The following is a 19,435-nucleotide window of genomic DNA, read 5'->3' as shown; positions in this document are numbered from 1 at the left end:
AGAGTATGCGAGTCATATGTTACCGTGCAAGTGGATGCAATATGGGAATAGAAAAAGCGCTGTATAGAGGGTTCCCTCTGTGCTTGTCTAATCAGACACAGTGAACACAGACACCACTCAATGATTACATTTTTATTTCTATACGAATGTGCATGTGTTATTAGACAAGAATATGAGAGGTTTGTATGCAGCGTTCTCTTTCTACTCTTATACCGCTTTCTCAGCTTGCTCACACACTCTATCTTTATATCTCTATGGTACGACCCGTGGTATGTTTTATCTCGCTTTTCATTTGCCTGTCATTACACACGATGACATAGACGATCGAAAAAGATTGGAAAAAGCAAACAGAAGAAAGATGAAAGTAGGAATGAGTATAAAATCTCAATAATAATAACTTGTACTTGCTTGTACTTTTCATTAAATCTTCATAAAGTCATCAATGTTTTATTGCTAAACAAGCTTAAACATAAACAGTTAAATTTTATTATTCTCCGATAATGTGGATAAGCGAAATAAAGGTAAAAATAAAAATCATTTTAATGAGATCATATTTAAATAAGTTTGTATAAAGGATCTCAAAAATTGATAACATTTTATGTTGTAGCAGAAAATGTAAGTTGATGGATAAGTTTTTAAGTGATATACAATAGAATTTATCTCATACGAAAATCTAATTGTTATCGTCAAATTATAAAATATTCTAAAACGCAACGTAATGTATGCATATGTGTATATATTATACATACATGTGTATATTTATATGGATGTGTAACAAAAAAGGTTATATACATATTTCTAACACAGATTTTTTTGCCTCTGTTACCTTCATGTTGTCTTTATCAACTTTGGTAGTTAAATTTATAATTTCTAGACTCATTGCTCTAAATCGTAGAGGACATAACAAACGTCCGATTTCTTTTTTAAACGTCCGCTCCGTATTTTAAAACATAGGATTCGAAGTCTCTAAAGATGTTAGGTCTATCTTGTATACCCGTCTGTGGTTCCATTCATCTGGCACCACCCGACGATAGCTGCAAGTACTAAATGATAACCGGTTCTCGACCGAGTTTTTCATAACCTATAGGAGCAGAAGACTAAGATTAAGGGAAAGCATTGGCACTTTGTAATTTGTGTGAGTCGACAAGGGAAAAAGTCGAAATTCCGAGATGGACGATGACAATGATCAAGAACATCTAATCGAGGACGATTACTACACGTTCCTAAACATCGCGAGAAACGTGAGTTACCGAATCATTTCGAATTACTGAAACTGAAGACCAATTTCTCTATCTCCACGTGACATAGTATTCCTTGGTGTCTGATGTAATCGAGCTTCCCTTAGGGATATATAATAAACAATATGAACTTGTACTTTAAGAAAATCATTCAAACGTACTATTACATTCCTATATTTTGCTAATCAATCTTTTTCAAGGGAATAATAAATTATTTTAGTCACTGTTCTTATAGCCTGAATAGTGAAACATGCACTTCAGGATTGAATTTTCTTTAAGGTTTCTGTTATTAAAATAAAAAATTATTTTACAACATTTTATTTATGATATATTTGCTTACAGGCTACACAGGAGGAAATCAATTATGCGTACCGTACACAGAGCAAACTATATCATCCTGACAAGCATGTGGACCCTGTGCTCAAGAAAGAAGCAGAAGTATTGTTTAATCGTACTAAAGCAGCTTACAAAGGTTTATATAGAATAATATATTTTAATGTTTTATTATATTATATGAAAGTAAAATGCTTACTATAATATATATTATAGTTTTAAGTAATCCCCATCAAAGAGCTATTTATGACACTGTGGGGATTAAAGGACTGAAAACTGAAGGCTGGGAAATAGTAGAACGTACTAGAACACCTCAAGAAATCAGGGAAGAATATGAATATCTAGCGAGAGAAGCACAAGAGAGAAAATTACTAAGCCTCACAAATCCCACTACTAGTATCACAATGAATATCAACGCAACAGACCTTTTTAACAGATATGAGAAAGATCCTGAAGATAGGTAATACACTGTAACCTTTAATTCAGATATATGTGCTATAAAATACATTATATTTTAAAATATAGCAGGGATATACTTTCATGCATAGAAGTCAGTGGAATGTCGTTTACACAATCCATTGAAGCACCTCTTAGTTTACAAGATATTGTAACATTGTATGGTCAATTAAGCACAAGAAATGGTGTAGGATCTGGTTCTATAAACGTGTCAGCAAAGCGTTTGCTTTCGTCTAAAGGTTGGGTAGAATTAGAGGCCGGTGCTGGGAACGGACCGATGATATCGTTCAAAGGTTTTCGTATGCTACCCCATAAAGTATTGTTCAATGGGGCAACAATACTGGAGTTCACTCCATTCGAAATTAAGGCTAGTCTTATAGGCAGTATGTTCGTCCACCTTATCTTACTTATTGATATCGACTGCTGAAAATATTATGTAATTTTTAAAAGAATTACATTAATTTCAGGACTCACAATGCAATTAGATACTCATATAATGGGTGACCTTACATATAATGCGGGTCCAGAAAGTTCCATGAGTACCAGTATCGTTAGAGATACAGCGAGAACTTATACATCGTTTTCCATTCACCTTGGTGTTCTACGATCATTCGTTAGTTTTAATTACATATATAAAATGCACGAGAAAGAGATGAAGCTACGTGGCAGCGTGAGGTGAATATCAGTCAACAAATTATTCTATTACCCATGATTGTATGTATTCTATATTTCTAAGTCGTGAACATTTTATTAATTACAGAGCTGGCACATTCGGACTGCTCGTAGAATACGGAGCGGAGAAAAAGGTTTCGCGACACACTAAACTATCCGCGATCGTGTCCGCAGGGGTGCCAACAGGAGTCATGCTAAAGCTTAAATTGAATCGTTCCTTTCAAACCTACGCCTTCCCTATTCATCTTAGTGATGAGGTTCTTCCAGCTACTATGTTCTACGCTACTGTAATCCCACTAATGACATGGGTCGTGCTGAAGAAGATTGTTATAGATCCTATGGTAAAAAAACGACAAGAACGTGAAAAAGAAAAAGAGAAGGAGGTAAACAAGACAAGGATGATGGAAAAACAAAAAGAAGCAGAGAGCGCTACCAAATTAATGAAAGCCACTGTGAGTAGGATAAGAACTACGGAAGAATCAAAGAAGGGATTGATTATCACGAAAGCTTTGTATGGAAGATTTGTCTACCCTCAGCGAGATCAGTACAACTCAGAGCAGCAGACTATACGTAGAGACGAAGTAATAGATGTAACCATCCCTTTACAATGTTTGGTAAAGAATTCAAAGTTAATCCTTCATGGTGCATCTAAGGTATGTTTTGTAAAATTAGTTAAAAATAATGTATTTTTTCTTTTTTATAAAAAATAAAATTATTGTATGTTCCCATATTGCAGAGTGAACTGCCAGGATTTTATGATCCATGTGTAGGAGAAGATAAACAATTGTTAATACAATATCTATTTCGTAATCAAACACACGAATGCATAGTGAAAGATAATGCACCAGTCAGAATACCATTACCATGTAAGAACTAAACTAGATGATATATAATGATAACTGTGACTATAATTTTTATAAATATTAACAAGAAAAATTGGTCTGTTTCAGCACATAAAGTGAACACAACATGACGTATACGCCATCATAAGAAATCAAAGTAAAATCACCGTGTTTCATGGTTATAGTCTGTGCTGCTTCATTGAGTTCTTTCGACCGTTTTTAGATTAAACTTCCACAGATACCTTGAAGAAATTGAGTGTTCATCGATCATTCATACTACTTTATATGATAATTTTATGTCCCCAAAGTAATCGTTTGCATGATGCGCAAAGAAAACAGTGAAAGAATCAGATTATTATTTTCACAGTTACTGTAAGAAACAAATTGTCTTAGATACGACGACTGATTTATTCTCGCGTATAAGATCAAGGAGGGAGAAACTTAGTATGCCTTTATATGACTATAATAGAGATATTTTTCACACTAAAGAAAGTATTATTCGAAGAATCGATTATTGATAGAACTGTATCTTTGCTTCGTAATTCGTTAATATATGAAATATTTCCTTCATTAAACACAGAATGTGTATAATATATACATCATTTTTTAGAAATTGTATTCTCTCATACATTTAATTTCTCAAAAATAGTAGTATTCTACGAATTAGTATGAAAAGTGTAATTGGCAAATTATGTAAAATGGTAATATAGAACGCACATGCATAGTTCCACCCCATATATTTAATCTAAGGAAGTAATAAATATAATTTAAATTTTAGTTGGAAACACATTTCAAATGAATGATTTATTTAAAACAGATATGTTACATATAATTTTTACATATTTACATTTAAATCAATACTTTTCAATGCATTTGTTGAAATATTGGACCAAAGTTGAGCCAATATAGTCATTTCCTTGTTCTTCTTATCAGTCTCTTCTAAAGATGTCCATGAATGATCATATTCTAGTCTGTAGGAACCCTTGTAAGTCTGAACTGGTCCAGAATTTGATATAGCCCATTCCTGGAATATAAAATAGTTGGACTTTTCACATATCTTTTTTAATTCTGAAATTATTTAAAAGTATAATTTATTTACTTCTGGACTAATCATGGATAAGTAAAGCTGACCACTTTCTTTTTGGTACAAATGATACACTTGTCCAGGATGTTTTACAAAATTACAAGGAACATGATGTAATTTCATGTTCCAATCAGCTTCTGTGAGAATATTTTCAGCCTGTTTCTTCAGGTGCCTTATTTGGTCTACAATCACTTGCAATTTGCTGCAGGCATTTGCTTTAACAAAGTTGTCTGCTTTTTCTATTTCCGTTGCCAATGCAATTAAATCTTGTCGAGAGATTTTACCCACAGCTTCTGGATCATTTAATGGAATACCTTGCGGTTGAATGTTACGCTCTACAAGAGCTACTGCTTACACATTAACAATAGATAACAATTATTATCTTAAATAGTATCAAAAGAGTAATAAGATTCTATTTATACCTTTACTAGGTAGATCCTTGGAATCATCCATAGTAGTAGCTTTTTCATGAGGAAGACAGTTTACAAACACATTCATCGAGAATTTTCTATAAAAATAAAAATTAACAATGAAGTAATGACAACATAATGAAGAGGTTATGATACATAATAATTCAAATAATCCGATGAAGATTATATCGTATGGTTAAAACATTTGAACTTCCCAAATTCTGGGATTTTGATAAGTGTAATGGCAAGATGTCTATAACACATACATATTATACAACGTAGTGCTGATATGTCGAACTTTTGAAGTTATGTTATTGCGTGTTCACATGGATTTATTTGATGTATAAATTCACCACGTACCTTTAAAATACATAAGAAAGGCATATATAGGATTTTTTTTGCCAATCTTCAGCTGCCTCTTTCAAGTCAAAGCTTTTCTTAGCTTTCTTCTTTCTCGATTGAAAAACGGATATAAAGTTTTGGATTGCTTTTAAACACGTAATAGCGCTGTCATCGACAACGAAGGATGTTGTTTCCGCGAGCAATTGTGAGATCTCTAAAACGATCGAGGGAAACCGTGTAAACAGGGATTAAGTAGTTTTACACGCAACAAATTTTAACACGTTTTAAATGATTTACAAAGAAAATGATAGAAAAGTTGTTATCGATAGATACGGTGAAACGAACTAAATACAAAATTTCAATGAAATTGAAAGAAAGAAATCCTTATTTGTGTATAATGGAATCCTACCAAGTTTAGGCTTTTAGATAATTATTGACTATAAGAATATTTATCAGACCAATAAATAATTTGCAATGGATTATGCAAGTGTAATCGACCAAGCTGTGAAGCAGTTCTACGCGGAGGGAAATAACGACGTTCACTCATGGTTGCTTAAAGTTCAGACTTCTCCGGAAGCCTGGACTTTTGTTTGGGATCTTCTTCATTCCTCTAAGGTAATGGAATATATTACTTTTTCCATGGGATATTGGTATCTTATTGGAAATAATAGTCCTCATTTTTATCATAGTCAAGAGAAGCACAGTTTTATGCGGCTACCACGTTACATGCCAAAATTTCCAAGCAATGGGATGAAGTGCCCAAGAGTGAATATCCTGTTCTACAGGAGCGTTTAATAAACTTTATGAAGCAGCCAGACATGCCAAAGGTTGTTCTGTCTAAACTTTGTCAAGCGGTAATATCTCCTACTTGAATTTATTTGATTTAATTTAACTTGTAGAGATAATAAAGTAACGAATTCTATGGTTTCAGTTAGCTGGATACGTAGCAAATGTTAGTATAGTTGCAGATAATGATAATAAAGATAAAAATGTTGTAGAGGAATTGACACGGATGTTGTCTTATGATTCTCTTCCTATGTTGGAACTGTTGTTACGCACGCTTTCTGTGTTACCTGTAGAGGTAAGATATGTACATAAATAGTTTTTGTAGTCTTATATTATATATTATATTAACATGTTCAATAATGTAATCAGTTTGAAAGAAGACATGACGTAAGAAGAGCCAAATTACACAAATGTATAGTAAATAGCTGGTATAAGACAACCTGGTTGTTAGAAGAAGTTTTTTCCATGACTAATCTAAATTCTGAATACGTTAATAAAGATATGCACTTACTAGCTATGGAATGTGCATTATCCTGGCTTAAAGTTGGCCAACTTCCTCTCGAGGCTACAGGGCAAATATACCCCCATTTATTAACAGCTGCAGCATATTATGCACCAGCCAGGTATGTGTATATATATTTCAAACATGTTTTTTATAAATGAGACAAAATGATAAATAATTTTAAAGGACAATGCGTGGCGAAAATCCCAGAGGCTGGGAAGTAGTTCAAGAATGCTTAAATATGATAGTAACCCATAGTGAACTTGTAAAGATACCACAAACATTGTGGGAATGGGCACATAGTTTGGTAACCATGGCAAGACAATACAGTGACAAATATTTTTGTGAAATTTTAACTGCAATTGGAGAGGCTCATAGTAGAACATTTTTAAATGCTTTAGTGGAAGAAGGAAATGATACGCAGAAATGGACAGTCGAAGGTTTAATTGAATTACTTTTACAATGTTCAGAACAAGAGGGAAGATATCCCACGAATGAAACTCGCAGTTCTATCCCATTTGGGTTCTGGTACGCTTTGCAGGATTATCTCCCTACCCTCGATCAACCTTACGAGAGTCGTGCTTTGCTGATTCTAAAACCCATTTACGCAAGATTAGCTCAAGCATTATTAAGAAAGTCGACACTTCCCTTGACTCACAACGAAGCAGGAGATGTAGATGAAAGAGAACTTTTCAGGTGTTACAGACAAGATGTGGCAGATGCTTTAGATTATTGTTATAGAGTATTAGGACAAGATTTACTAGTGCTTCTCGGACAGAGATTAAGTCAGACGTTAAACAGTTCACAGAAGTGGACAGAAGTAGAGTCAACATTGCACGCTTTTGAGGCTGTAGCCGATAGCGTTGGTATTGAGGAATCCCACTACATTCCCGCTTTAATGGATTTGGTTCTTAGTCATATCCCATATGATCATTATCCTGGAGAGGTACAACAAATTTTCTAGTATTAAAATGCTGCATAATTAAATTATATTTTGCAATTTTATATTCACTTACAAAAAAAGTAATATGTAGAAGCTTACTTTACTTCATCATAGATGGAATGCAAGATTTGATTCTATGTTTTTAGGTACTCGCATGTGCATGTTCAACAATGGGAGCATATGCAGAATGGATCGGAGAACATCCGGATCCTTGGCTAGAGAGAGTGCTTCGAATTGTAACTTTGGGTTTGACAAGAGGCTCAGTAACAGCACCTTTTGCTACTATGGCTTTGAAAGATTTAGCTAGAGAATGTGAACAGCAACTCACACCCTTTGCTCCATCTATTCTCAACACTATCGAACAAACTCTTCCAAACGTTACTCCGGGATGCGCAGAAGGTTTACGAATGATGTATGCAGCTGGCAAGTTGTTAAATACCTTGCCCTCTGTTGACGAACAATTAGCTCATCTGGATGCTACACTAGGATTATGTATAATAAAAATTCGAGAATTACTACAACAACCGTGGTTCATGGCTCGTGGTGCAGTAATGAATCAATTAAAAATGGCCACCATGTTCTTTTCTACATTAGAAGGATCTATTGGAAAGGCTGTATTAGATGGACTGTTACCGATATTCAGTCAAATCGTTGCTCATCCCGAGTGGGGACAGGACAATTTCACACTAGAAGAGATGTATATCTGCGCCCAAAAGTCCCTAATGTCATTGTTGCATCCTGAGGAAGATGCTCGACCTCTACTTCCCATTCTGGCAAACTCGTACAAGAATTGGCCTCATCCCGCAGCTTTAAATCTTCTTCGACAACTCGTCCTATTATTTGGACGAGATCCGAATAACGTAATAGGTCCCGTTTTCGCAGACATAAGTTCTATTACGCTAAGTGGCGTCAGGGCCTGCAGATCCGTAAATGGAAATTTATCCGATTGGGCAGAATTAATGGAAGCATATCTTGGATTGTTGGCTCAAATTTGCAAAAAGAATACCAGGCTATTGTTACAGATTCCTGAACAAATTCCTGAAATGTTGCAATGTGGTAAGTTTTAGTTTATAACTTGATATATTTTCGATTATTAAATCCGGAAATCTGTAATATCAAAATTTAAAAATGCAGGAATCGACTGTTTAACGTTACCAGAATCGGGCACAGTTAAGGCGGCCGGACATTTCCTCACACATGCTATTATGCAAAGTCCGCACCTACAGACGTTCGTTCAACCAATTGGTCAACAGTTAGTTTACGTAATTTTACAGTGTGTAGGTATGTAAATAGATAGCTGTTCCTTGAAAAATGTCAAATAACTATATAATAAAAATTCGTAATAATAGGAGGACAAGTACCACGAAGATACCTAGAACCTCACGCGGAAGTTTTGTTGACATTGAATAAAACATGCATAGAATGGACAGCACAGTGGCTTCGTGTCGCCTTTGAAAAACATGGTGCCTTATACAAAATTTCGCAAACACAAAAGGAGAATTTCATTAAAAATATTCTCCGAGAACGAACGAATAAACGGATGTGCGATTTATTGCAAGATTTTAGCCTGCAAAATTTACCTTCTGCAACTAATTGGAGTGTAATGACGCGTAAGCAATAAAAACAAAAGGAAAGGTAACGAAAAGTAATTAATCATACTCGATTGAGTAAATGCTATTATAATCTGTGTATTATATCTTTTACCGCGAATGGTAATGTTTATCTTTTATATAACAAGCAATTTTAAATAAAAATTATGCATATATTTAAAAAGAATACATAATGAGTGAAAGGAGAAGTGATAAACAGAAGTATATTACATAAGACATCGATTTTTTTTATTCATTGTCCATAATCAGTGCGTTTTAAAAGTTTACAAAGAAATCATTTCCATTTTTTAATAGAATTCATATACTGTAACCTACATAATACTCAATACCGACCTCCACACAACATAAAACATAAAATATTCATTTATCTTGTTGTTTCTAAATCACATTAAATCAATCTTACAAATTAACTTCTATGTTTCAACATCATTCGGATGTGTAACATTCAACTCGATATGCTTACAAAAGAACGGAGAAAAAAGGGAACTACAAAATAAAAATGACTTACATTTGAATTGTCGATATGCTTACAAAATCGGAAAAAAGAGAATTCCAAAATAAAAGTTACTTATGATTGAGTATTACAAACATGCTATTTCAATATCCTTGAAGATTCTTTTTCCATTTGCACACATGCACCTTCGTTTTGTTTGGAATTGTTTATTACACAATATCGAAAAGAAATGTAAAAGAGAGATAAGCGCGTCAGAATGTCTCTCGATTGTTTACCAAATGTTCTTCCTTTTTCTTTAACCTGAATTTTGATTTTTACTGTGATTGGCTTCTTCAATTTGTGTTGATATGCAAAATTTCGCCGCAACTCGCGACTTTTTAGGCTTTATTACGGTCTGTGTATTTTGTACTTGATGTGAATTATTCTGCACTGGTTTCTGCTTCTCAAGGGTCGTGCTGACAGCTTCCACTTTTATCGTCTAGAAAGATTTAGTATAGGAATGAATATTTATAATTGTTTGAGAATAAATATTGTTTTAAAAAATATTGATAACAAACCTTCGTTGGCGATTCCTTTCCCTTCTGTTGTACTGTGGGCTGAGGTTTGTCTTTGGCACTTTGATTTGCACTGTCTTTGCTTACAGCCTGTTTGGCTGTGATGTGTCTGCTTTTCTTTTGTGCTTGTAAGGGTACGAAAGCTGTGCACTTCTTTGTCTCTGCCTTTGGTTCCTTCTGATTATGAGTTCGTTCTACTTTTGATTGAATATGATGCTTATACTGATGTTTATCATGCTTGGGCGTTTCTTGAAGTCCAGGTACGCGATGATGGTCCTTTTGAACCCAATCAGGGAAAAGTTGAAGAAGTTTAGGTTCTGGAGGGTAATATGGTACTGGTGGTGGCCTTACATTCTGTGGCCAATTACTGTTCTGGGGATTAGAGTACCAATGTTGCGGGGGTGGTAAAGGTATCTTCATATTTGGCAATAAATTAGCTAATTTTAGTTCCTGTCAAAAAATCAACAAATAGAGTAAGAATAGAAAAAGTAGGAAGATATTCAAATAAAACTTCAAATTACTGTATAAACTTTCTTTGCAGCACTTCCTGCTGCTTGTTCGTGATTCGCACAAGGATCTCCAACAAATATTCTTTTATCTGGTAAAAGAATATGTGCTTGGATCAAATTACTATCTCCAACACCAAAATAACTATATCGAGGCATTCCCACTCCACTGAGTTGATAGTAATTCAGTAATTGTGAGCAATACCAAGTTGGCGCCTTGTCGTTCTGTCGAGCATGCTGGAATGGAACAATTCTTTTTTAATCCTTTTTAATTTAATTTAATTTTTTATCCCTATGTTAAAGACTCGAAATAAATGCTTACATCAAACATTTGTTGCACTAAAGGTGGCGTGTCCAATGCCTTCTTTTCTTCTTGTGAGTTATTTAAACTTTTAGTTGTTTTAGATACTCCAGGGTGGACAGGTTCTTGAGAATTTCCATCGGAAATTTTTAACACTGCTTTTAAGAAAGCACTAGGATCTTGTAGCTAAAATACCATGATTGGTAATAGTCTGTTAATAAAATGCTAAATACCACACAGCTATACTTACTGAATTTTCGGCTTGTGGCACAGCTTTGATTAGCTCCTAGTAAATAAGTAATAACTTAAGATCTTTTTTAATTTCTTAAAAACAACTTAAAATATTTAAATTGTCAATTAAATAACCTGTTTTTTATGCAATTCATTCCATATTGCCTGGAACTCGGATGTCGGTTCTGCCATCAGCTTCTTCGGCACGTTTTGAGAAAGCTGTACACTTTTTGCTACTGGTTTATGCGATTTCCGAACGCTCACAGTGTTCTGCGCGTTATACTGCTTGAATTTATGAGGCAGCTGATTCTTCGGAATTTCCTCTATATTCTTTTGTGTAGACCATGACTTTGGTGACATTGGTGCTTCCACCGTTAAATGCTTTTCGTTCCTATATATAACATTGCTGGCATTTGTGCGCGATTGAGCGTCCTGATTGATGGCCATGATGTTCTTCCATTGCTCTGTGGATTCTATATTCATTTGTGTTCCTTTACCCTGCTCTATTCTCTGCCCATAACTGATATTTATAAAATCAAGGACTGATAAACGATACGCGCGGAATTCAGAAGATCCATTTATGCTAAATCCACCTAAAGATAATGTCGAAGTAAATCAAATTGCTGAAATTCACCGCTTCAAGAAATAGAAATTATCCTTACCTATGATTGGTTTGTCGAACAAAACATCGTACATAGTGTCCAACGTATTTTCCATCTTTTGTATTCCAATTATAGTTCCCTTGTATCCAAGAGGTACCGTGAAATTATCTTTAATACAGCAAATTCTGTCCAATAGCTGAGTCTGCGTTTTTGGATCAGGTGGAAGGTTTGTTATACGCAAAGTAGGTGTATAAAGCAAATATGGTTGAACTTGCATGTCCACAATTTTTCCAATGCTATTTGGTGACTCGAGATACGCATCCACTATTTCTTCAAGGTTTTTCATTATAGTATTCTCGATAATTTCCCTGCCACAAGCACGGCTTTCTATTCCATGAAGTTGATCTTTCAACCATGCCACTGTATCAGTTAGTTCTTCAGAACTATAGTATTGAAATATCACGACTTAATGGTTGTCAACCTCACCAAAGATTGATTGTTAATAAAATTATTGATTACCCTTTAGTAAATAGATCTTCTTCTTTAAAAATACATGTGATTGGATTTTGAGCTAAACGCTCAAACAAAGTGGGGCACCTCAACATGTAGCTACGGATTAAGTCGAGAGCTTTAGGACTGTAATACCATTGACCAAGTTCCCCTTTTCTAGTGTAACCAGGTATCTAAAATTATACACACAATGATAAATCTATAAAAAAGAAAAAAATATATATATATGCACTTACTTCCGCGTTCTTTTTGTTGAACTTTAAATTAAATCCGATATTATATGTAACATCATCTTGCTGAAGTTCATTTGAGGATTGTTTTACGAAAATCGTGCCGGTAATTCTACTTAAAAGCAAGGAGCTTATACCTAACCTCTGCGAAGCTACGCTGCCGTGCATATATTGGGTTTGGAGATCTGCTTGAATCTGTTTGATCGCTTCAAACGACGGCTCTCGCATCGTTGTTACAGATACTTTTATTCTGCCCGACTTCTTACAGATCGCGGATTCATGTACCTAGTAGAAAAAGAATCACATCTTTGCTCTACGATATATTACTCTATACATCTAATAATACTAATACGACTAATTACTCTATATGACGTACTTTTCCCATTGCTCCATAATATGGATGAGCCAACATGAAACATACAGTTCCTGGTTCAAAGATATCACTGACAGTCTTGTATGATTGTACATTATTACAATAGGTTGTGATATCTTTTACTATAGTCTGATAAGCATAACAAGTTGGCATTTCGGTCCAGTGTTTCTCGATGTTCACCTTTCCTTGAGCGTCAAAGATGTACTTTTTGCCTACCAATAGTCGTATATGAACTAAAAACTTCGTATCTCCGATATCCACTCCGAGATGATCCTTATACCTACAAATAATAATTGCTATAGAATTCAGAGCGTTAAATGACAAATTTTAGTTGACTTACATTTCTGTTATACGTTTCTTCCACACATTCCATTCTGTTTCATTGATGTTGTCAAACTGATTAACCGAATTCATCTTCCTGCTTGATTCAGAAACACCGATTACCAAACCTTCCTTCAAATGAGGCCAATTCACGTACACTGTTTTACCTAATAATTTCGAACCTATGGTTGTTAAGTCAATATTGGACTGTGGTTTTATGTGGAGAATCATACTTTCTCGGCGCGATTGTCTCTGGAATACCTTTACCTATAAGCAAGAACATGTCAATGAAATAAAGCAATATAGTTAAGAATGTAGAGTAAAAAGATTGTAGATATAGTGACTCGCGAAAGTATTCATACATTTGTCGATATCTTTTATGAACATATTATTTGTGTTAAACGAAGCATTTTGAAATTTTGTCAGCGCTGTAGTAACATTCATTTATCATGATTATATTGGTAAGATGTAAAACCATTGTGAAAATTTATATATATATTTTGCAAAGATCATAAAAATATTTAAACAATATTACACTATATTATAATAACACTATTCATAGGACTATCTTTAACACTTATTACATAATTGAAATGGCTATTTATACTGTATATTAATTGTTTACTAAATATAAGTTTGCAGTAGGTTTCTTGCAACTTCTGTATGTATATTTTCAGATATGGCTTAACTTTTGCTAATATAATGATGGCAGTCGTGTCTTATTATAGTGCTAATGAAATTTCAAAATATTTTATATAATATGTACGATATGTACAACATAATAATAAGTGTATGAATACTTTTGTCAGCCACAGCAATTTACTTTGGCTTGTTCTAAACTCGCAGTATGTTCTATATATTGTAGAGTAGAAAAACCAGGATAATATACATCCAACTTTACACCAGGGCACAAGCCCCGAACTAATTTTTCCCGAGGTACAGCAATGTCCTCACGATTAATTAGTTGAACTTTTGCGTGATTAATAATGTCAGGAAAATATTGAGGTGCCTTATAAGCACCTAAATTTTCTTCTGTATAAGTGAACAAACACATTGGACCATGCTTGTTTCTTGCTCGTTCTTCCGGAGTTATTTGTGGATAACGAGGCGCCATTGCTACAAAATTTCAATTAGTAATTTCAATTTATTGATAAGCGAAAATGTACATATTTTTACGCACCGTCTACTATATCTTTCTCATTTATAAATGGAATGAGTACTACAGCCTCCCATTCCTGCTCCTTGCCGTTTAAATCTGTTTCAAAATTCGTCGGATAATATTTAATTATAGGAGATTGATCCTCGGTTAACAATGTTTGGAATGCTGGCGGTAATAAGTCTTTACTATAAGATGGCAACACGGCTAATAATTGTTCGAACGGTAAAAATGGTTCCCCTAAATCAAATTCCAATTTCAAGTCTTTAAAATCTTTTATATCCGAAATATAAGGTGCATAATGGTGTGGATAGTACCACGACCAGCTGCAACAACCGTTATAGTAATAATTTAAATTCCATTGAATTGCTCTAACGTAACCCTCAGCTTGTGAACGTAAAAAATTTCTAAAACATCATTTAAGACACAATTAACAAACGTATGAAGTTGAGTCACATGATCTTTGTTAGTTACACTTACTCGTCTATATTTTCGTATTTTAGCTTATTTATATAATAATCCTTTTTGCATTGAACGAATTCCATAGTGTACATTTCACAATCTGATTTATCATCACCAAATTCATCATCATCATACTTTCCTGTTGACTGCATTAGATTGCTGTTAAAGAGTAAATATTGTAAATATGATTATTTAAATACAATTTAAGTAAATACCATATCCGCGGCAGATCTAAGTAAAGCATCGAATTCCTTATCTTGCATTTTCCTTGGAGAACGAGTCTCTTCACTGCTTCCTGACCTTTTGTCATTGGAGTTCTCAGTTTCAGTGAGAGGTCTCCCTGTCTTACTTTCGAGATACTTTAGATCTGCATAATACTCCGAAAATTGCAATGTGTCAAAACGGCTAAGTCTTTCCATAAATTTTTCAAATCTATCTAATCGTAACGTTCCTGTTTCATTTATGTAACCTGAAATGAAATGACTACTTTAAGAAACTCATGAAACATACCGTATTACATGCTTCCTCTGTTTTAGATTATCTAACCATCTAATGTAGGCATTACATCCTTATATACTTGATACAATACAGACAATGCGCCATGTACAATATGTAAATTTGGCAGATGCGGTATAAAATCATTTCCTATAAGAAATCCCATTAAAATCCAGTCGTCGATTATATTTTCCAAATTATATGGAAAAGGCAATTTTTCCTTTAATGAGGAAAATTCGTGATTTATATACTCTCTTAACAGAGATAAATGAAACAGACAAAATTTTGTCTCTTCTGGTGTTAAACAAACTTTTTTTTGCTTTTTACCAAATGTCAATTCTTCCCTCAATAATGTAAAATGTATTTCATGCGTGCATAAACCTAACATTATTAAATCTGCATCTAAACCATATAAACAATGTTTTGTATTTACATCATAATTTGCTTGTGTTTTCATATAACGTATATAGTCCATTATTTTGTGTTCTCCTTCTCCAGGTACCTGGGACCCACTGAATATGACTTTACACTTTTGCCAAAGTTTGTCAGTTGATATCTTATATGTAATAAAATACTTTAATTGTTCATCAAGTTTGGACATAAAAACCGTTCCTGGAGTTATACAATTAGAATCAAATCTTTTTTCTTTGGGTAAAATTGTACCCTTAACCTTTGCTTTATCTTCCTGAATCTTTGCATCTTTCGCAGTCTTGAATCGTCTGCTTCTTTGTTGATTAATTTTCGCACGTGGTGCCACACCATCAACTGCTATAAAAAATAACTTCTGAGGCTGGATCATACGAAACAATACTTCTATGTAACGAAATATATTTTTGAATATGGTCTCTTCTGAAATACGGAATGTAATATCCGTATCGTCCGGATGTGAGCAATCATGTATAATACCATTCACATCTAAATATAAATTATCAAATTCAGGTATCTGTAAATAATAGCATTATTTTACATTGATAGTACATCCAGAGATATATATTCATTTTATTTCATATATCATTTGTGTATTTCAGTTAGAAAAATTAAAATTTGAAAGTTTTAAATAACAAAAAAGTATAAAAATATAGAAGAACAGAAAAATATAGAAAGATGAATATTGTTGATGAGATTTTTTTTTAATTACTTGATAGTCCTTCAATTTTTCAGTAAGACAAGGATATCTTTCGCTTATATATCGAAAGAACTTCGGTATACCCATTTTTAATATAGTAATCTTTTCTTACTTATTAGAAATGTTAATTTGAACTATGATGATAACACTTAACAATTTCTAACTTAAGAACTATTATACAAAAATTAAAAACTTCGACCATATAAGTTTATCAATTTTAATCATATTCCATAGACAATCAGTTTTGGGAAGATGCGAAACTCATTGGATTTAATTAGAACATAGCGCATTGATGGCTATTATTTTCCCTAAAGTTTTAATATTTAATACATAAAAAAAGAATAAGAGATAATAATTGTACTATTTTTTAAACATTTATGAACTTCCTTATCGCGCTAAATTCAAAGTAATTTATTTACTCTGTACAAATTTATTTTAAAAAAAGACCACCATTTCGTTTTTTGTAATTTAATTTTTTATTTTTTCATTATTGTACATTAATTCGATATTAAATTTGCTATTAAAATATGACACACATTATTCATTAAATATTAACATTTATATATTTTTTTATCGTTCATATCGAGTAAGTAAATCGTGCAAAAGTACGAAACGTAAACTTACAGCAATTACACAAATTTGTCGTTTATATTAAGAATAGAAATAAAATGTTGTAATTTTTACAGCTAATTATTGTAAAATCAAGAAATTGTTAATTAAATTCACGAAAGTTATGAAAAATTATTTATATTTCCTATAAAGAAGAATTTGTCAAATTGTATCTGAAAATTCAATTTAATGTTTATTGTCGAATGGTAGTATTTCAAAGTTACTATAGAATCGATAAAGAAGTCACGATTTCAGAATGAAAGCCAGTCATAAACAGCTTATTTATCTTCCTAATAATTGTTCGTCTCGATTAATCGCAACATACGAAAAATCATTCTAAAGTTTTGCGTAGGTACTACTGAAATTTTATTTCAAGTCAAACTTTATTGTCCTCGCCGATTATCTGTTCGTTTTCTATGAAATATTTCAGTTTATCTTCTATCGTTTAAGAACTTAACCTTATACAGCATCAAAGTAACATTAATTCGTTCCCTGACAAAAACACTAAAGTTTTTGAAATGGAAGCTGTAATTGTATACATATCAGATTGTTGCATAATAAATGTCACTTTCCCACAGGATCTTGTTTCAGACATTCTGAAATCCTAAAACATTTGACAATTTTATGGTGGATGGGCAAAAGAATTTAAGTCAAAGTTTGGTCGACAGGATAAATATGCTAATATTTTTTACATTGCTGTCTTTTGCTTACAGTTCTAATAATACGAATTAATTTCACTTCTTTCCCACTCTGTTACTTGAGATTATAATAATATATCCAAAATCTAATACCTAATCCTACATTGATCTTTAAATATTGCAAATATTTCTTTGTAAAATTAATAATTCTGACTTATACTCCTTTACCTAACAAAGAATGTTTTTATTTGTAAATTATTTTGTTTATGAGATTTTTATTATTCACTTCATTGATTTCATGATATTCTTAAGGTGATTTCATTCAAAGAAACAAACAATATCAAAAACATTTTATTGTTACACTTCATTAAATGGAATAAATAGAGACATTTATTAGTTTTTAGTTGCAGATGATCAATGTTGGAAGAATGGTATTGTCGCTCAATTGCAAACAACAATGCAGATGCAGAGGACGATGACGATGATAGTCCAGAGGAGGAAGTGCCTAACTATAAGGATCAATATCGAAATCTTAAGAGAAAATTAAAATTTTTAATTTATGTATGTGTATCTATTATTTTTATATATATGGGTATACATTTATTTTATAATTATTTGATTTATTTTGATTTATTTTTTCAAATTTATTTGATAATTATTTCAGGAAAATGAGTGTTTTCAAGAAGCTTTGAGATCTACACAAAGAAAATTACTTAAAGTAAATAGGGACAAGAGTTTTTTATTAGATCGATTATTACAATATGAGAAAGTAGATGCCTCATTCAGTGAAAGTGATGAAACTGAATCATCTGATGAAGAAGTTACTCGTCTTGATACTTCAAAAAGGTACTTGAAAAAACTTTAGTTAAAAGGAAAGTGTTAGTATTTATGTATCAATTTTGTTCTATTCCTAGAAAAAAGATAGAAATGGGAATTAGTAATCATACACCACATCATATGCCAACAGTGACAAAATCTCAACTCAACACAAGCAAAAAGAAAAAACCTACTCCAAAAGTAACAAAATCAAACAGCACACCTATAGTAAGTAATTATTTGTAATTTAAAGGAACAGTTAATTTAGGACATTTCATATTTCAGGTACAATCATCAAATAATGTAGTACCAATGTCTTTGATGTCAGATGGCCATATGACACCAGAGGAAGTAGAAAGACATCTAGAGTCTCGACAGACTTATTTGGAACTAGTACCAGAGAAAGCACCACCTACTGTTCCAACTGAAATGTTCAGCAATGACCCTTCATTAGACAGGTAAATAGTTTGTTACAGAAATTTTTGTAGAAATATGTGTTATACGAAATTTACATTTATAGCGAGTCTAACGAAATCGGAGAATTAGAAACGTCTCCAAGTAATATAGGTGAAGACTGCCCCAGTGTGGATATGATGGCCGAGTGACAAACATTTATTCATAGTTTAGTGATTAATTACAAACTGCACATATAATTACTTATCTTATTAATATTACTTTACTTGACTAACTTAACTGTATTCTTCGTAATGTAATACAAGTTTTTATACATATAACAAGATAGTTTGTAAATGACCACCTGTTCATAATCCTCATTTTAAGGAGTACTTACGACGAACAAGAGAAAATAAATGAAATCTTATCATCGGAGTTAA

General features: G+C 32.9%; 5 protein-coding genes across 13 annotated transcripts; 3 read left to right on the top strand and 2 right to left on the bottom strand.

Annotated features, from left to right (window-relative positions):
- The first annotated feature begins 981 nt into the window (after positions 1 to 981).
- LOC100743094 (dnaJ homolog subfamily C member 11) lies at positions 982 to 4,318 on the top strand. 2 transcript variants are annotated; one of them, XM_012380784.3, is made up of 8 exons: positions 982 to 1,241; positions 1,581 to 1,710; positions 1,788 to 2,031; positions 2,100 to 2,410; positions 2,495 to 2,702; positions 2,788 to 3,352; positions 3,436 to 3,565; positions 3,650 to 4,318. In XM_012380784.3, exons 1-8 carry the CDS (start codon positions 1,170 to 1,172, stop codon positions 3,670 to 3,672), a joined length of 1,683 nt encoding a protein of 560 aa, XP_012236207.1. In that variant the 5' UTR covers positions 982 to 1,169; the 3' UTR covers positions 3,673 to 4,318. The 2 variants fall into 2 exon arrangements, with proteins under 2 accessions (XP_012236207.1, XP_003486422.1); XM_003486374.4 differs by having other exon boundaries at positions 984 to 1,241; positions 2,097 to 2,410.
- A 1-nt stretch (position 4,319) lies between these two features.
- On the bottom strand, positions 4,320 to 5,499 carry LOC100743213 (uncharacterized protein C1orf50 homolog). Of its 5 annotated transcripts, none has more exons than XM_012380786.2 (4): positions 5,396 to 5,499; positions 5,048 to 5,133; positions 4,641 to 4,972; positions 4,320 to 4,565 (listed from the first exon to the last, which is right to left on the bottom strand). In XM_012380786.2, exons 2-4 carry the CDS (start codon positions 5,121 to 5,123, stop codon positions 4,377 to 4,379), a joined length of 597 nt encoding a protein of 198 aa, XP_012236209.1. In that variant the 5' UTR covers positions 5,124 to 5,133; positions 5,396 to 5,499; the 3' UTR covers positions 4,320 to 4,376. The 5 variants fall into 5 exon arrangements, with proteins under 5 accessions (XP_012236209.1, XP_024220615.1, XP_003486423.1 ...); XM_024364847.2 differs by having other exon boundaries at positions 4,641 to 4,969; XM_003486375.4 differs by having other exon boundaries at positions 5,048 to 5,299; positions 5,346 to 5,406.
- Positions 5,500 to 5,589: 90 nt separating this feature from the next.
- Positions 5,590 to 9,434, top strand: LOC100742857 (importin-13). Its single transcript, XM_003486372.4, has 8 exons — positions 5,590 to 5,992; positions 6,067 to 6,231; positions 6,309 to 6,458; positions 6,533 to 6,786; positions 6,852 to 7,611; positions 7,755 to 8,664; positions 8,743 to 8,889; positions 8,958 to 9,434. The coding sequence occupies exons 1-8, from the start codon at positions 5,852 to 5,854 to the stop codon at positions 9,227 to 9,229; spliced, it is 2,799 nt and encodes a 932-aa protein (XP_003486420.1). The 5' UTR covers positions 5,590 to 5,851; the 3' UTR covers positions 9,230 to 9,434.
- Positions 9,425 to 16,776, bottom strand: LOC100742741 (5'-3' exoribonuclease 1). The gene is made up of 17 exons (XM_012380782.3): positions 16,552 to 16,776; positions 15,465 to 16,356; positions 15,134 to 15,387; positions 14,937 to 15,064; positions 14,481 to 14,863; positions 14,124 to 14,416; positions 13,320 to 13,567; positions 12,983 to 13,259; positions 12,613 to 12,891; positions 12,386 to 12,549; positions 11,927 to 12,309; positions 11,400 to 11,857; positions 11,284 to 11,319; positions 11,055 to 11,219; positions 10,748 to 10,969; positions 10,230 to 10,676; positions 9,425 to 10,150 (listed from the first exon to the last, which is right to left on the bottom strand). The coding sequence occupies exons 1-17, from the start codon at positions 16,624 to 16,626 to the stop codon at positions 9,968 to 9,970; spliced, it is 4,887 nt and encodes a 1,628-aa protein (XP_012236205.1). The 5' UTR covers positions 16,627 to 16,776; the 3' UTR covers positions 9,425 to 9,967.
- Positions 16,777 to 17,328: 552 nt separating this feature from the next.
- Positions 17,329 to 19,430, top strand: LOC100742620 (INO80 complex subunit E). Of its 4 annotated transcripts, none has more exons than XM_012380720.2 (6): positions 17,329 to 17,496; positions 18,184 to 18,347; positions 18,451 to 18,632; positions 18,701 to 18,830; positions 18,888 to 19,060; positions 19,123 to 19,430. In XM_012380720.2, exons 2-6 carry the CDS (start codon positions 18,204 to 18,206, stop codon positions 19,205 to 19,207), a joined length of 714 nt encoding a protein of 237 aa, XP_012236143.1. In that variant the 5' UTR covers positions 17,329 to 17,496; positions 18,184 to 18,203; the 3' UTR covers positions 19,208 to 19,430. The 4 variants fall into 4 exon arrangements, with proteins under 4 accessions (XP_012236143.1, XP_012236142.1, XP_003486418.1 ...); XM_012380719.2 differs by having other exon boundaries at positions 17,329 to 17,500; XM_003486370.4 differs by having other exon boundaries at positions 17,336 to 17,496; positions 18,191 to 18,347.
- Positions 19,431 to 19,435: the final 5 nt, after the last annotated feature.

The sequence above is a fragment of the Bombus impatiens genome, unplaced genomic scaffold, assembly GCF_000188095.3.
Source record: "Bombus impatiens unplaced genomic scaffold, BIMP_2.2 scf_0107, whole genome shotgun sequence".
NCBI lineage: Eukaryota > Metazoa > Arthropoda > Insecta > Hymenoptera > Apidae > Bombus > Bombus impatiens.
Note: the sequence above shows the minus strand (reverse complement) of the source record. Positions and strands in the feature narration are given on the sequence as shown.

Excerpts from the sequence above, each read along its gene's own strand:
- LOC100743094 (XM_003486374.4), top strand. The coding sequence starts at position 1,170 with ATGGACGATGACAATGATCAAGAACATCTAATCGAGGACGATTACTAC. Across the intron at positions 1,711-1,787 it reads TACTAAAGCAGCTTACAAAG|TTTTAAGTAATCCCCATCAA; the intron begins GTTTATATAGAA and ends TATATATTATAG. Across the intron at positions 2,703-2,787 it reads AAGCTACGTGGCAGCGTGAG|AGCTGGCACATTCGGACTGC; the intron begins GTGAATATCAGT and ends TATTAATTACAG.
- LOC100743213 (XM_012380786.2), bottom strand. The coding sequence starts at position 5,123 with ATGAATGTGTTTGTAAACTGTCTTCCTCATGAAAAAGCTACTACTATG. Across the intron at positions 4,973-5,047 it reads CAAGGATCTACCTAGTAAAG|TAGCTCTTGTAGAGCGTAAC; the intron begins GTATAAATAGAA and ends ATGTGTAAGCAG. Across the intron at positions 4,566-4,640 it reads TATCCATGATTAGTCCAGAA|GAATGGGCTATATCAAATTC; the intron begins GTAAATAAATTA and ends TTTATATTCCAG.
- LOC100742741 (XM_012380782.3), bottom strand. The coding sequence starts at position 16,626 with ATGGGTATACCGAAGTTCTTTCGATATATAAGCGAAAGATATCCTTGT. Across the intron at positions 12,310-12,385 it reads GAAGATCTATTTACTAAAGG|TTCTGAAGAACTAACTGATA; the intron begins GTAATCAATAAT and ends TCAATACTATAG. Across the intron at positions 10,151-10,229 it reads GAAAGGAATCGCCAACGAAG|ACGATAAAAGTGGAAGCTGT; the intron begins GTTTGTTATCAA and ends AAATCTTTCTAG.
- LOC100742857 (XM_003486372.4), top strand. The coding sequence starts at position 5,852 with ATGGATTATGCAAGTGTAATCGACCAAGCTGTGAAGCAGTTCTACGCG. Across the intron at positions 7,612-7,754 it reads ATGATCATTATCCTGGAGAG|GTACTCGCATGTGCATGTTC; the intron begins GTACAACAAATT and ends CTATGTTTTTAG. Across the intron at positions 8,890-8,957 it reads CGTAATTTTACAGTGTGTAG|GAGGACAAGTACCACGAAGA; the intron begins GTATGTAAATAG and ends TCGTAATAATAG.
- LOC100742620 (XM_012380720.2), top strand. The coding sequence starts at position 18,204 with ATGTTGGAAGAATGGTATTGTCGCTCAATTGCAAACAACAATGCAGAT. Across the intron at positions 18,348-18,450 it reads AATTAAAATTTTTAATTTAT|GAAAATGAGTGTTTTCAAGA; the intron begins GTATGTGTATCT and ends TAATTATTTCAG. Across the intron at positions 18,831-18,887 it reads AATCAAACAGCACACCTATA|GTACAATCATCAAATAATGT; the intron begins GTAAGTAATTAT and ends TTCATATTTCAG.